Raw genomic sequence first — 14,419 nt, forward strand, 5'->3', positions numbered from 1 at the left:
AGGTGTATTATAATTTATTCTGTGAAAGCATATAATGTAAACAAATATATAGCAAGAGGCAATACTTTTTTACTATTATCTTTACTTATTTGCGCTTACAATTCTTTATTTTTCAGTTTTGCCTTTTTCTAGACAACAGCTGTTGTGTGGTTATTTCGATGTAACCACCCACTTTTGTGAGTAAAAATTATCCGGCTACTTTCGCAGGTAGAATACCAAAAGGGTGTAAAAGTTGCCACATGATTTCGTTACCGTGGTGAAGAATGTTGTTACCACACTAGAATCGGGGCGCAAATGCCATCTACCCGACAATGTTCTTGTAGGGTGCTCGTTGATTGTTTTCCGATTTCGAAATGTTTTTGATCAGCTGGCATTTAGTGATCATTTTTAAAACAAAAACACCTGTTTTCTGTTGTTTTTTGTTGAATGGTGGAATCACCATTTGTTGTTTTTGACTCTTTGATTTTTGTATCAACTGTTGATATATTTGGTCACTAAACAGCCGGTCAATTGTTTTTTGATTTCATTGCATAATGTTACAAATAAGACAAGCTATGTGTGCCCGGCTACTAACACCTTTAGCGAATTATACAACAATGCAACGCAATACGCACACCGAACGTAAAGTGGAAGTGAGGGGTGGCATTGCTCTTAATTACGTGCAAAGTGGCAGCGGTGACAAAACTGTATTATTAATGCCTGGTGCCCTGGGTTCTGCTTGGACCGACTTTAAGCCTCAAATTGAAAATTTGCCGCAGATGTTGCCTAACCACACAATCATCGCATGGGATCCACCGGGCTATGGAAACTCCAGACCACCAGCGAGACAATTTGGTTTAGATTTCTTTCAAAGAGATGCCCAACGCGCTGTAGATCTAATGCAAGCTTTGGGACGTTACAAATTTTCCATATTGGGATGGAGTGATGGTGGTATAACTGGGCTTATTGTAGCTGGTCGATTTGCTGAATGTGTTGAGAAGTTGGTAATATGGGGTGCAGGTGCCTATTTGAATGCTGACGAAGTAAAAGCTTTACAAGGCTAGTAAATAATCATGTACATTTAACTTACCATACCAGTAAAATGTAACGTTTTATAGCTATACGTGATGTGCAGAACTGGTCGCCTCGTATGCGAGAGCCAATGGAAAAGGTATATGGAATAGATGAGTTTGCTAAACTTTGGGCAGATTGGGTTGATGCCGCCGTTGCAATTTATAATGACGCCAAAGGAGATTTTTGCTGTACTGAAGTTAATCAAGTAAAAGCTCCAACTTTTATATTGCATGGGAAAAAGGATCCAATGATTGCTGCTGAACATATACCGTACTTGATAGAACACATACAAGGCTGCAAGTAAGAAACTAATTTAAGTACATAAGGGGTTACCAACGTTAGAAAACCAGTCACAGTGTACATCCAACTGACGACCAACATACGGCAGTGCTGAAAGTTGTTGCTAATGCAAAAGAGAGTCAGAAAAGGAGAATAATTAATATAATTGACCACCAGATAGCCATAAAAAAAAGTATTAAGAGATAGTATAAATAAGAAATAAACTCTAGGAAGCCACAAAAAGAAGTTTCAGAGCAGGTAACATGAAGACAAGTTTTAACAGCCATAATGCACGATACTTTGCGTACGCTTCCCAAGGCAGTCGGTTCTATGTACGGAGCGACTCGGGATTTTTCCCGACCAAGGACTGTCATTTCAGTGTGACCCCAACTAATTTGTTTCGTCCCTCCCACAAATTGTCATCTTCCCAGCAGCTCCTTGCAGCAGGACAGCTGCATATTCTCTTACTCCGGGAAGGCATCGAATTCACTCCGGGTCCGTCTCCTGACCCCGGTCCTGAGAAATGGGTTTGCTGCATCTGCCGGAAAAGAATCTTTTTAGGACGGTCATACTCTGTTCAGTGTGTCTCGTGCAAGGGATGGTTGCATCGGACAGGTTGTTCTGGGCTTGATCCCAAAACCCGACGACCACGTAACTTTTATAAATCTTTTGTGGCTCCTTGCTGTTCACGCCCAAGGGCGTCCCGTAGTCTACGTCTAAGCCCCCCCCCCCCCCCCCCACTACCTTCCAGCAGCCCTGCTGCTCAGCAAGCCACAACAAGTACCCGCTGCTGCTCGCGCCCCACGGCGCCAACAACTCAAACAGCTGCTACCACTCATAACTACAATCTTCGTAGTAGAGTCGGAAGCAATGCTGAGTAACAGCCCCTGCCCCCGTCTTCTCCCCCCTCTTCCGGCAGCAATCGTGTAGGTCAGGGAAACAGACTCTTAGTCCCTACCTCCGTTTGCACCGTTTGCCAGCACAGAATATATATGTTTGCGACATCAGCCCAATGCAGCTCCTGCCTTGGGTGGTGCCACTTCCCTAGATGTTCTGGTCTCCGCAACGGCAACCCCCCGACGGGTTTCATCGCGCCATGTTGCCAGGTCGCAAACCCAAATCATCCGGGTACCCCAATGCTTGCCCAAGGACGCCCAGTCCTAGGGCCACAACAGCAATTGCGTCCTGGCCTTCCCCAACCCAGGCGTAGTCACCCGTCACTTACCCCCAGAGTGGCGATGTCTCCCCTTATGCACTTCAGAATTCTGCAGTTAAACTGTAATGGACTAACTGGGAAGATTACGGAGATAGTCGATTTCATGAAGCGGCATAACATCCGCATTGCTGCGATTCAAGAGACTAAACTCACAGCAAGATCTGCATTGCAGACCTGCTCTGGGTATAACGTCCACAGGAAAGACCGCGAGAGCGGAAATGGAGGCGGTCTCGCGTTTATCATACACCACTCTGTGCAATATTGTATATTTGATCCTGGCATCGACCACAGGGACAATGTCTTAGAACGTCAAGGCCTATCTGTCCGGTCAGGCGATGCAAACCTAGAAATCACCAACTTCTACATCCCTCCTGCCACCTGTTGCCCCAGTGGATACCGCCCTAATATCAGGGCCTTACTCACTGGCAACAATCGCATTATCTTAGGCGATTTCAATGCTCACCATGATCTATGGCATTCAAACTTGCGGGCGGACAGTAGGGGTGAGATGTTGGCGGATCAAATAGAAGAAACGACGTTCTGCACAATAAACGGAGACGCCCCCACACGTATGGTAGGAAGCTGTCACAGCTCGCCAGATATCTCAATCGTGAGCGCAGAACTCGTAAACTGCGTCAACTGGCAGCCGATGGTAACATTGGCATCCGACCACCTGCCCATACTTATTTCGCGTGAGCGTAACGCCGACTTCATCGTCACTGAAAAACGCACTTTCATAAACTTCAAAAAAGGAAAGTGGGAAGCATATAAATCCTTTACAGACAGCCGCCTAGCTGCCCTCCCTATCCCGACTGATGCCCGCCAAGGGGAGCGTACCTTCCGTAGGGTCATCAAATCCGCCTCGGCACATTTCATACCCGCCGGGAGAATTTCCGAAATCCGGCCCCACTTCCCGGCGGAGGCCGCAAACTTAGCGAGAGAACGTGACCTTATAAGACAGCTTGACCCAGGCGACCCCCAAATAAGGGATATAAACCAACGCATCAGATTGCTTGTGGACGAACAAAAGCGGACGAAATGGGAAGAGCACCTAAGAGGTTGTAACCTCTCTACCGGTGTAGGTAAACTTTGGTCCACCGTAAAGTCCCTATCGAATCCGACTAAGCACAAAGACAAAGTTTCCATCGCCTTTGGCGATAAGGTGCTATCGGATGCGGAAAAATGCGCGAGCGCTTTCTGCCGACAATATATAATGCATCCTACGGTCGACAAAGATAGACGGAGAGCCAATAGACACGAACATAAACACAAATTCAGCGCGTCACCAATCACCATCACCGCTAGAGAGGTTGAGGACGCCATTGGTCGCGCTAAACCATCCAAAGCAGTGGGCCCAGACGGCATAGCCATGCCGATGCTTAAAAACCTAGGGAAAGAGGGTTTCAAATATTTAGCGCATGTCTTCAACCTGTCTCTCTCCACCTTTGCCATACCCGAGAAATGGAAAATGGCCAAGGTGGTCCCGCTACTAAAGCCTGGGAAACCAGCTAACGTAGGTGAGTCATATCGTCCGATATCTCTCCTATCGCCAGTGGCAAAGACGCTTGAAGCCATTTTGCTCCCTTATTTCCAAGCACATTTGCAGCTAGCCCCTCATCAGCATGACTTCAGAAAACTTTATAGCAATACCTCCGCGCTAAATGTCATTAGCACCCAGATAAATTGCGGTTTGAATCAATACCCCCACCATAGAACAGTACTCGTAGCGCTAGACCTATCAAAAGCCTTTGATACGGTCAACCATGGCTCATTACTGCAAGACCTGGAAGGGTCTACTCTTCCCTCATGTCTTAAAAGGTGGACCGCAAATTATCTGCGTGGTCGGCAGGCATCGGTGCAATTCAGAAACGAAACATCAAAACCAAGGAGAATTAAACAAGGGGTGCCACAGGGTGGTGTCCTCTCCCCACTTTTGTTTAATTTCTACATATCTAAGCTACCTTCACCACCGGAAGGAGTCACAATCGTTTCCTACGCCGATGACTGCACAATAATGGCCACAGGCCCAGGCCCAGAGATCGATGAGCTATGCAATAAAATAAACGGCTATCTCCCTGAACTATCCAGTTTTTTCGCCTCGCGAAACCTGGCATTGTAACCGACAAAATCTTCCGCGACCTTATTTACAACATGGACGCCCCAAATGCCGACGATATTGAACATCCACGTCGATGGCACTACGCTACCGACTGTGCTACACCCCAAAATCTTGGGTGTGACGTTTGATCAGGATCTACATTTTGGTGCGCACGCAACCGCAATTGTTCCGAGAATTCAGAGCCGTAATAAAATCCTCAAATCCCTTGCTGGCAGTACCTGGGGAAAAGATAAAGAAACGCTCATGACCACATACAAAGCAATTAGCCAGCCGATTACGTGCTACGCGTCACCCAAATGGTCGCCAAGCCTAAAAACTACCCACTGGAAGAAACTACAGGCCTGCCAAAATACTGCTCTCAGAATCGCCACGGGCTGTCTTCTTATGTCCCCAGAACACCATCTGCATAATGAGGCGAGAATAATCCCCATCAGGGAGAGAAATGAGATGCTGACCAAACAGTTTCTGTTGAATACCCAGAAACCTGGGCATCCCAACAGACATCTGATTGACGAACCAGCACCGCCTAGGGGCCTAAGGAGTCATCTCCGTAAGCATTTTGAGGAAATACGGCACCTGAGAACCCAGCCGTATGAAGCGAAAAAACACAAGCAGGTCCTTGGTGAACTCCATAGACAGGCGTCGGACCTTTATGTCGGGAATTGCCCGGTGAATCCAGTACTTGAAGAAAAATATCCAGAACTCGCGGAAGAGGAACGCATACTCCCCAGGGAAACGCGTGTCACTCTTGCTCAACTTCGTTCTGGATACTGTAACAGGTTAAACTCTTACCTTTCCAGAATCAACCCCGACATACAAAATGTATGCCCCGCTTACAATGTGTCCCCACATGACACCAACCATCTCTTTCATTGTAATGTGGAACGAACGCCTCTAACACCCCTTTCCTTATGGTCCACCCCTGTTGAAACGGCAAGTTTCCTTGGACTCCCGTTAGAGGATATTGATGACAATTTGTGATCGGTCGCGGCTATTAGGTGGGGCGAGCATTGCCACAACAACAACAACAACAAGCAGGTCCTTGGTGAACTCCATAAACAGGCGTCGGACCTTTATACCGGGAATTGCCCGGTGAATCCAGTACTTAACGAAAATTATCCAAAACTTGCGGAAGAGGAACGCATACTCCCCAGGGAAACGCGTGTCACTCTTGCTCAACTTCGTTCTGGATACTGTAACAGGTTAAACTCTTACCTATCCAGAATCAACCCCGACATACAAAATGTATGCCCCGCTTGCAATGTGTCCCCACATGACACCAACCATCTCTTCAATTGTAATGTGGAACCAACGCCTCTAACACCCCTTTCCTTATGGTCCACCCCTGTTGAAACGGCAAGTTTCCTTGGACTCCCGTTAGAGGATATTGATGACAATTTGTGATCGATCGCGGCTATTAGGTGGGACGAGCATTGCTACAACAACAACAACAACATACTTTGCGTAGTAGAATAACGTTTTAAATATTTTGAAACAGTAAATTGGGATGTTATTTCGAATTGAAACGAAAGAATGATTTTGTATACAACTTTTCGCTATCGACTTTTGAATTAGATTTAAAAAAGTCAAAGAAAACTATTAGGCAATTCACAATGTACTATGCTTTAATCAAATTTTATATTGCAAACAATGGATACAACTCAAATATTAAAATTGTACATGAATACGACACTCTTGTGAACTGCCCATCTATATTTTTTGTGACAAACGTTTTCTTGCTCTCCTAAAAAATGTAATTAATTAAAACGTTATTCACGATTAGTTGCTTTCGGAGGGCATCTAACTTTTATTATTTTCCTTTAGAAGTACTTCGACAGGGTAGTTGGAATCATTGGAAATCTAATTTTGCTAACACAGTTGATAACCTATAGACTACGAGTAATGGGCCGGTTTTTCAATGTCCTTATTAAAAAATAATAAAGATTATCATCTTCGATTATCTGTGAAGTGGGTTCCGGCAAGGAGCTTCTTAGGTCGCCTTTCCAATGTTTTTGTTGTTGTTGTAGCGATAAGGTCTCTCCCCGAAGGCCTCTTCTCTATTGCGTTGCAAACGAAGTAAGTCCACGTCAACCCCATTCACAACACTCACTATGAAGATGGACCCATCTTGATCTTTGTACGTCAATTGTCACGTTTTAACCGACTGTCGTCCTTACGTGATTCACCCGCAGGACTTGAACAAAAGTGCATAATTTACATACAACCTGATTTATGATCCACCTCTGATCTCTCATTATCAATCCTATACTTGCTTCATGTTTAGTGAAACTTAGAGCTCCAGGCACCTTTTTGAAGAAGAGACAAGCTTGGACGACCTTTTTTTATGACAAATTGTTCGGTCGACAGTGGGCATTCCTTAAAATACTTGGAACGTGTTTCAACTATGAGAACAACAACAAAAAACTTTCACTAACATATAATACTTTCATTCGCTATAAGCACTTTTTTAAATAAATTTTCTTTTGTCCTTTTCAGATATTACGAGTTTCCTAATGGCAAGCATAACATTCATTTACGTTACGCAGACGAATTCAATAAATTGGTAGCGGAATTCCTTTTACCAAAATCTTAAAGACTTTTATAAGACTAAGTGTAAGTGATCACGATTTTAGGAATAGTGTCATAGGTTTGTTGCCCATATTGACAAGCTACTCCAGCAACTCTCGCATTTAACTATCATAGCTGCATACAATTTTCTTTAAAAGCCAATCGCTGAATCTAACAAAAGTCTTTAAAGTATGTAATTAAGAATCGAGTTCATTTGGATGATATGACTATGTATATGTAGATAGAAAAGATTTACCGTTATTATGTAAGCGAATTGTGTATTACGTTTTGTAGAACTGCATCCACTTCCTAAATAAATTGTCTGTTTTTATAATAGTTTAAGCCGTTTCCCGGTTCGAAAAATTTACATGCATCTTTTGAATACTTATTCTTCGCCTCCAACATTTATAGGGAACTTATACAATGTAATTAGAATATTTTCCAAGTATGGTTTTCCAATGGTTCAAACTGATCACGTGCTGAGACCGCTGTAGTGTCCTAGATATGCCATCAGAATTTGGTCCAAATATTAACATGGCCATCCTCAGGTGGAAGCATATGCTTCTATGCAGGAAAGAAAGTGCGCACATTGCTGATGTTGGTCTCTGAGAGCAAGAATGGGTGAACATTGTACTAGAAAATCAGTCTGAGGGCGGAATATTTAAAGATCGAAGAAAAAAGAAAAACCGGGAAAACTTCTTACAGGACCAATAATGGCTCATGATAATCGATACATAGAACGTAATTAGACTTCACTAACTGGGACTATTAACATCAGAGCAGAATTATAGTCTCTAACAATTTAACATTGCATATTGTGGCATTTCTAACATCACTATGCCGTTAGTAAATAAACACGACGACAGTAAACCATTTACACACATGCATAGAAGACAACGAAGAATATTCCAAACCCATAATCAGCAGCTTGACGCAAAGAGAAACAATCATACATCACGTTAGCATCAGCTAAGAGCATAAGCTGTTACTCACCCACACACGCATATAGCTAGAGAAAAAAGTAAAGCTGCCTAAGTTCGGGTGTAAACGAACATTATATACTCAGCGTGAGCTTAATGCCCCTATTACCGTTTACAACTCAACTCTGGTTGGGTTGAAATTTCGCAATTTGGTATTACAGATTACAACTCAACCTGTCAAAAAAAATTTCGGTTGAGTTGTCTAGCCTTACAACTTTTTGTGGCATTGCCGTTTACAACCTTGTGTTGGTGTAGTTGTCAAAGACGTCAAAATCTTACAACTGCTTACTAGCAGTTGTCTCATACAATTTTGCAGTTGTTTTGAAAAAATGTTACGTTTTAGAAGACGGTTCACCACCTAATTTTTAACAAAAATTTTCAAAGTTGGTATCAAAAGACTCGTTTCGACCTCCGATTTAAGAATCCGAAAACAAAAATTGTAATTCTTTACGACAGCATGACACTGCTAATACGTGTCCAAAAATATCGAGAGAGGTGCCAAAAGACGCTATTAATCTCGAGAACAATTATCCGAAAGCGGAAAATAAACATTTTATCTCTGTCCGGAGATATTTTCAGTTGAAGTTGGCGATTTTCATGTGGTTGTTGTAATGTTGTTGTCTTTTTTCGGTTTGTGTTTAATATCTTTTGAACGAGTTAAAATTTGTATTTTCCGCCTTCGGATTATTAATACTGATGTCAAGACGCGTCGTTTAATACCTCTCTCGATATTTTTGGACACGTATTAGCAGTGTCATGCTGTCGTAAAGAATTACCACAAACATTAATTCTAATAAAATCTAATTTCATGTGGTTGTTGTATTTTGCCAGATTTTTTGTATACAGCAATGCAGAAAGGTCTTGGACCCAACCAGGATTATTTTTACGAATCGCGGCCAAAGGCTGCCAACGCAGAAAGATGTTCTTTGCAAAAAAACTGTGGACCGGGCCTCATATTTTGGACCCTCTCGGGCCATTTTGTGGGTCTTTGTAAATATCTTTCGAAAGAAATAAAATTTTTAATTTTCGCTTTCGAATCCTAAAAACGGAGATGGAAACCCGTCTTTTGATACCACCTTTGATAAGAGTTAGATGGTGCACGGGCTTATAAAACGTTACCAAAAAAAAAACAAAAAATTTAAAGCCGGTAGTTAAACCTTTTTTAATCAAACAATAATAAACAATTTTGTACACATTTCTAGAAAAACCAACGTTTAAACGAATTACATTGAATAACTTTTTGACTTTATTGATATTCCATAGTTGGACGAGGCTGGTCGCAGTTTGGATGCAGCCAAAATAGGTGAAATTATGCGAGTCCCATTGATACTAATCACTACTCCTGGGAATCCTATTTGAGTAAAATACAGTTTTTTCTGTTAGGGTTTTAAAGTACTTCGCACAAATACGCCTCTCAATTATATCTAATACCAGTCCAACACCAAAATCATTTCCACAGCATATTTGATAGCTGCCGTCAGCAAGGAATCGGAGTGTGGCGCATAATTTTAAAATACGAACGCGTATGCGGAAATGGTTCTTAATTTTGTTTAGTACTGATTAAAATGCTTCCTTTCCAATCTGCAAAATAACTTCATATGAAGCTCATTACTTGTCACTTAAACATTTTCTTACTTGGTGCTTGGTAGTTCCAAGGGATTGGAATGATCACGCAAATGTTTCCGTATTCGCGACATGTCAATCACCAACATTTTCGCCAGTTTAAAATAGATTTCATATAACATTAATAAAAAAATCACATTTGAAAATGCTTAAATTTCTGCCACAAATTGATCAGCTGTTCATTTATCTGTCAAATCATCACTTTCTTAGCTTGGCAGCACCAATTCAACTTCAACTGAAATAAGTTGTAATTCGTAATACCAAACAGGAGTTGAGTTGTCTGAAAGTTGAGTTGTTTTAATTACAACCCAACCAAGTTGAGTTGTGTACCGTAATAGGCCCTTAAATTGCACATTTCATTTCAGATAGACTACTTTTCTACATAACACGTGGCACCGCCCGTTTAAAAAAAATGTCTCCCCATTTCCTCTTACAATAAAACTTGATAAGTGAAATATCATTGATGCAAAACTTTCTTTTTATTATTCTAGTCTAAAACACTTTTAAAAATAAAGTGGGCGTGGTCTTTAACCGATCTCGTCCATTTTTCCAGCTATGGGGAAAATTTGTGTACCTAATTTTATTACGATCCGTTAATTTTTCTTCGAGTTATGGCTCCCGAAACAGAAAATTGCTTAGTCATGAAAGGGGCGGTGCCACGCCCATTTTTTAAAATGTGAAGCTTGACCTACTTATTATTATAAATCCACTTGGGAAATGAAATATCATTGATATAAAGCTCTTTTTTGCAAAGATATAGCTTATTTTATTTGTCCACGACCCTTTTAAAAATTTTTTATATAAAAGTGGGCGTGGTCCTTAACCGATTTCGTTAATTTTTCTTCAAAGCATTCCTTATAGTAAAGGCAACCTCTGATGAATTTTGTTACGAGTGGTTAAACGATTTTTGATTTATGATTAATAATATTTGTAAAAATGATTTTATCACAAATTTTTCACAAATTATTCACGTCAAATTTCAACATTCTAGGTGTATTATTTACTAAATAATCACGTTTTTTGTGTTTTCCAAAATGTTATATATATAAAAAGTGGGCGTGGTTGTCATCCGATTTCGCTCATTTTCAATACCAATCTATTCTGGATCCAGATAAGCTCGTGTGCCAAATTTGGTGAAGATATCTTAATAATTACCCAAGTTATCGTGTTAACGGACAGACGGACGGACGGACATGTCTCAATCAATTTTTTTTTTCGACACTGATGATTTTGATATCTGGAAGGAAGTCTATATCTCGATTCCTTTATACCTCTACAACCAACTGTTAGCCAATTAAAGTTAATATACTCTGTGTGCAAAGTACGCTGAGTATAATAAACTGCAGATATACGTGTAACTAAGTATGAGATACAACTGTTCCACAAGGCATGCTCGTGAAAGGTCTAGACCTTGGTGGAAATAGGTGAACGAGTCTAGAGTATAAAAGCAACGCTGTGCAAACGATAATCAATCAGTTTGATGTTAACACGCTTTTAGTGAAGTACGCGAGTAAATATTTTGTAAAGTAATATTACAAAAGTAGTATAAATAAAGCACAGTACCTGGGCGACCGAGCTTTGTTCGGCAATCTTCAAGTATGCCGCATAACATACTTTTGCCCCTATTACCGTTTACAACTCAACTCTGGTTGGGTTGAAATTTCGCAATTTGGTATTACAACCTGTCAAAAAAAAATTTCGGTTGAGTTGTCTAGTCTTAACAACTTTTTGTGGCATTACCGTTTACAACCTTGTGTTGGTGTAGTTGTCAAAGACGTCAAAATCTTACAACTGATTACTAGCAGTTGTCTCATACAATTTTGCAGCTGTTTTGAAAAAATGTAACGTTTTGAAGACGGTTCACCACCTAATTTTTAACAAAAATTTTCAAAGTTGGTTTCAAAAGACGCGTTTCGACCTCCGATTTAAGAAGTCGAAAACATTCATTTCATGCAGAAAGGTGTTGGACCCACCCAGAGTTATTTTTACAAATCGCGGCCAAAGGCCGCCAACGCAGAAAGGTATTATGTGCGCAAAAAACTATGGATCGGGCCTCATATTTCGGACCCTCGGGCCATTTTGTGGGTTTTTGTGAATATTTTTCGACAGAAATAAAATTTTTAATTTCCGCTTTCGAATCCTAAAAATGGAACGCGTCTTTTGATACCACCTTTGATAAGAGTTAGATGGTGCACGGGCTCATAAAACGTTACCAAAAAAAAAGCAAAAAAATTAAAGCTGGTAGTTTAACCTTTTCTAATCAAACAATAATCAACAATTTTGTAGACATTTATAGAAAAACAACGTTTAAACGAAGGATTACATTGAATCACTTTTTGACTTTATGGAGCGACATTCCGAAGTTGGACGAGGCTGGCCGCAGTTCGGATGCAGCCAAAATAGGTGGAATTATGCGAACGTGAGTCCCATTGGTACTAATCACTAATCCTGGGAATCCTGTTTTAGAGTAAAATACAATTTTTGCTGTTTGGGTTTTAATCCACCTCACACAAACATGCTCCTCAATAATATCTAAAACCAGTCCAACACCAAAATCATTTCCACAGCATTTTTGATAGCTGCCATCAGCAAGGAATCTGAGTGTGGCGTATAATTTTAAAATAGGGGTACAGCCTTTCCTCGAAAGCGTTTGCGGAAATGGTCCTTAATTTTGTTTAGTGTTGAGCAAAAAGCTTCATTTCAAATCTTCAAACTTCATTTGAAGCTCATCATTCGTCACTTAAACATTTTCTTACTTGCTGCTAGGAACTTCCAAGGGATTGGAATGATCACGCAAATATTTTCCGTATTCGCAACATGTTAATCACCAACATTTTCGCCATTATAAAATAGATTTCATTGTTATAACAAAATCACTTTTGCAAATGCTTAAATTTTCGCCACAAATTGATCAGCTGTTCAATTATCTGTCAAATCATCACTTTCTTAGGTTGGCAGCACCAATTCAACTTCAACTGAAATAAGTTGTAATTCGTAATACCAAACAGGAGTTGAGTTGTCTGAAAGTTGAGTTGTTTTAATTACAACCCAACTAAGTTGAGTTGTATACCGTAATAGGGGCATTTGTTCTACATGTCATCATTAATCAAACTCTATTTTTTTATGTACATATATTATATATTTTTACTTACCAATATTTGATTTCCTTAAAAGAGATTTTAAAAACATATCAAACACTAACCGCAAAATGAACTGGAATGAAAAATTTGAAATGGGTATTTCCAGCCTATAACAGTATAAGGGATTGTTATGACAATGAGTGAAATCGAAAACTAAGTTATTTAGGTCGAGTCACGCTGTGCCAGAAGCAAGTTTAATTGAAGGGTCAAAGCACAACCGATTTTCTCGTTGATTCTTATTTTATGGACCAAATTAAGTCAGAATCCAAAATTTAAGCTCCTTCCACCGAGCCGTTTTGAGAATATAGCAAAAAATCAGTACTAACTTTTTTGATATTTTTTGATTTGTGGTCCGATTTGGCTCATATTTGGAACACATAATACATACAAGAATAGAAATCGACCTGTGTAAAAAAATTGCCGCTAGGTGGCGCATGGATCGAGATATTCACAAAAATCGTATTTGTGGTCCGATTTGGCTCATATTTGGAATAAAATCGACTTATGAAAAAAATCACCGCTAGGTGGCGCAAGGATCGATATATTCACAAAAATCGTATGGAAAATTTTGAATATCTGGATCTTTGCGCCATCTAGCGGTAATTTTTTTCGCAGGCCGTTTTCTATTCATGTATGTATAATGTGTTCCAAATAGGAGCCAAATCGGACCACAAATACGATTTTTGTGAATATCTCCATCCATGCGCCACCTAGCGGCAATTTTTTTGCATAAGTCGGTTTCTATTCTTGTATGTATTATGTGTTCCAAATATGAGCCAAATCGGACCACAAATCAAAAAAGATCAAAAAAGTTAGAACTGATTTTTTGCTATTTTCAAATTTTAAATCGAATTTTCTCAAAAACGGCTCTGTAGAAAAAGCTTAAATTTTGGATTCTGACTTAATTTGGTCCAGAAAATAAGAATCCACGATCGGTTGTGCTTTGACCCTTCAATTAAACTTGCTTCAGGCACACCGTGGAGTATTTTCATGCGCCGAATTATTAATTTCAAACATTTTTTTCGTTATACACTATGAAAGTTTCACAATTTTATTACATTCCAAAAACTTGTTAATTTCACGAATGACAACTATCAGTTAGTTTAATTAAATGTCAACTTACTTCCCTAACCGTCATCTGTTGGTAAATAGTTCAATGGTTAGATGTCGTTTTCAAATTGAACATATGCCTCCAGTGTTCAACGGTAGCAAATTACCATGGTGAGATATCTTTTTGCTATGTGATAAAGCTTCTATTAGTAATCTGTAAGAATTTTGCAATTATTCATTTCATATTTGCCAAAAACATACATTTAAATATATTTAGCCACGGTGCCTTGATATTGCATTTCAATTTTATTAGCTGTGTGAAATTAAGAAAATTAAGTCGAATCATGTGTAAGATTTTTTTAAGAAGATTTTTAACTTTAATGTTCTCCTT

General features: G+C 40.0%; 1 protein-coding gene and 1 long non-coding RNA gene across 2 annotated transcripts; one reads left to right on the top strand and one right to left on the bottom strand.

Annotated features, from left to right (window-relative positions):
- The first annotated feature begins 348 nt into the window (after positions 1 to 348).
- Positions 349 to 7,602, top strand: LOC137237958 (valacyclovir hydrolase). Its single transcript, XM_067762419.1, has 3 exons — positions 349 to 1,038; positions 1,098 to 1,353; positions 7,164 to 7,602. The coding sequence occupies exons 1-3, from the start codon at positions 534 to 536 to the stop codon at positions 7,258 to 7,260; spliced, it is 858 nt and encodes a 285-aa protein (XP_067618520.1). The 5' UTR covers positions 349 to 533; the 3' UTR covers positions 7,261 to 7,602.
- A 1,756-nt stretch (positions 7,603 to 9,358) lies between these two features.
- LOC137237959 (uncharacterized) lies at positions 9,359 to 10,179 on the bottom strand. The gene is made up of 2 exons (XR_010949064.1): positions 9,851 to 10,179; positions 9,359 to 9,796 (listed from the first exon to the last, which is right to left on the bottom strand). It is a non-coding gene; the product is annotated as an uncharacterized lncRNA (long non-coding RNA).
- Between the last annotated feature and the right edge of the window lie 4,240 nt (positions 10,180 to 14,419).

Source organism: Eurosta solidaginis, chromosome 1 (assembly GCF_040869045.1).
Source record: "Eurosta solidaginis isolate ZX-2024a chromosome 1, ASM4086904v1, whole genome shotgun sequence".
NCBI classification, from domain to species: Eukaryota; Metazoa; Arthropoda; class Insecta; order Diptera; family Tephritidae; genus Eurosta; species Eurosta solidaginis.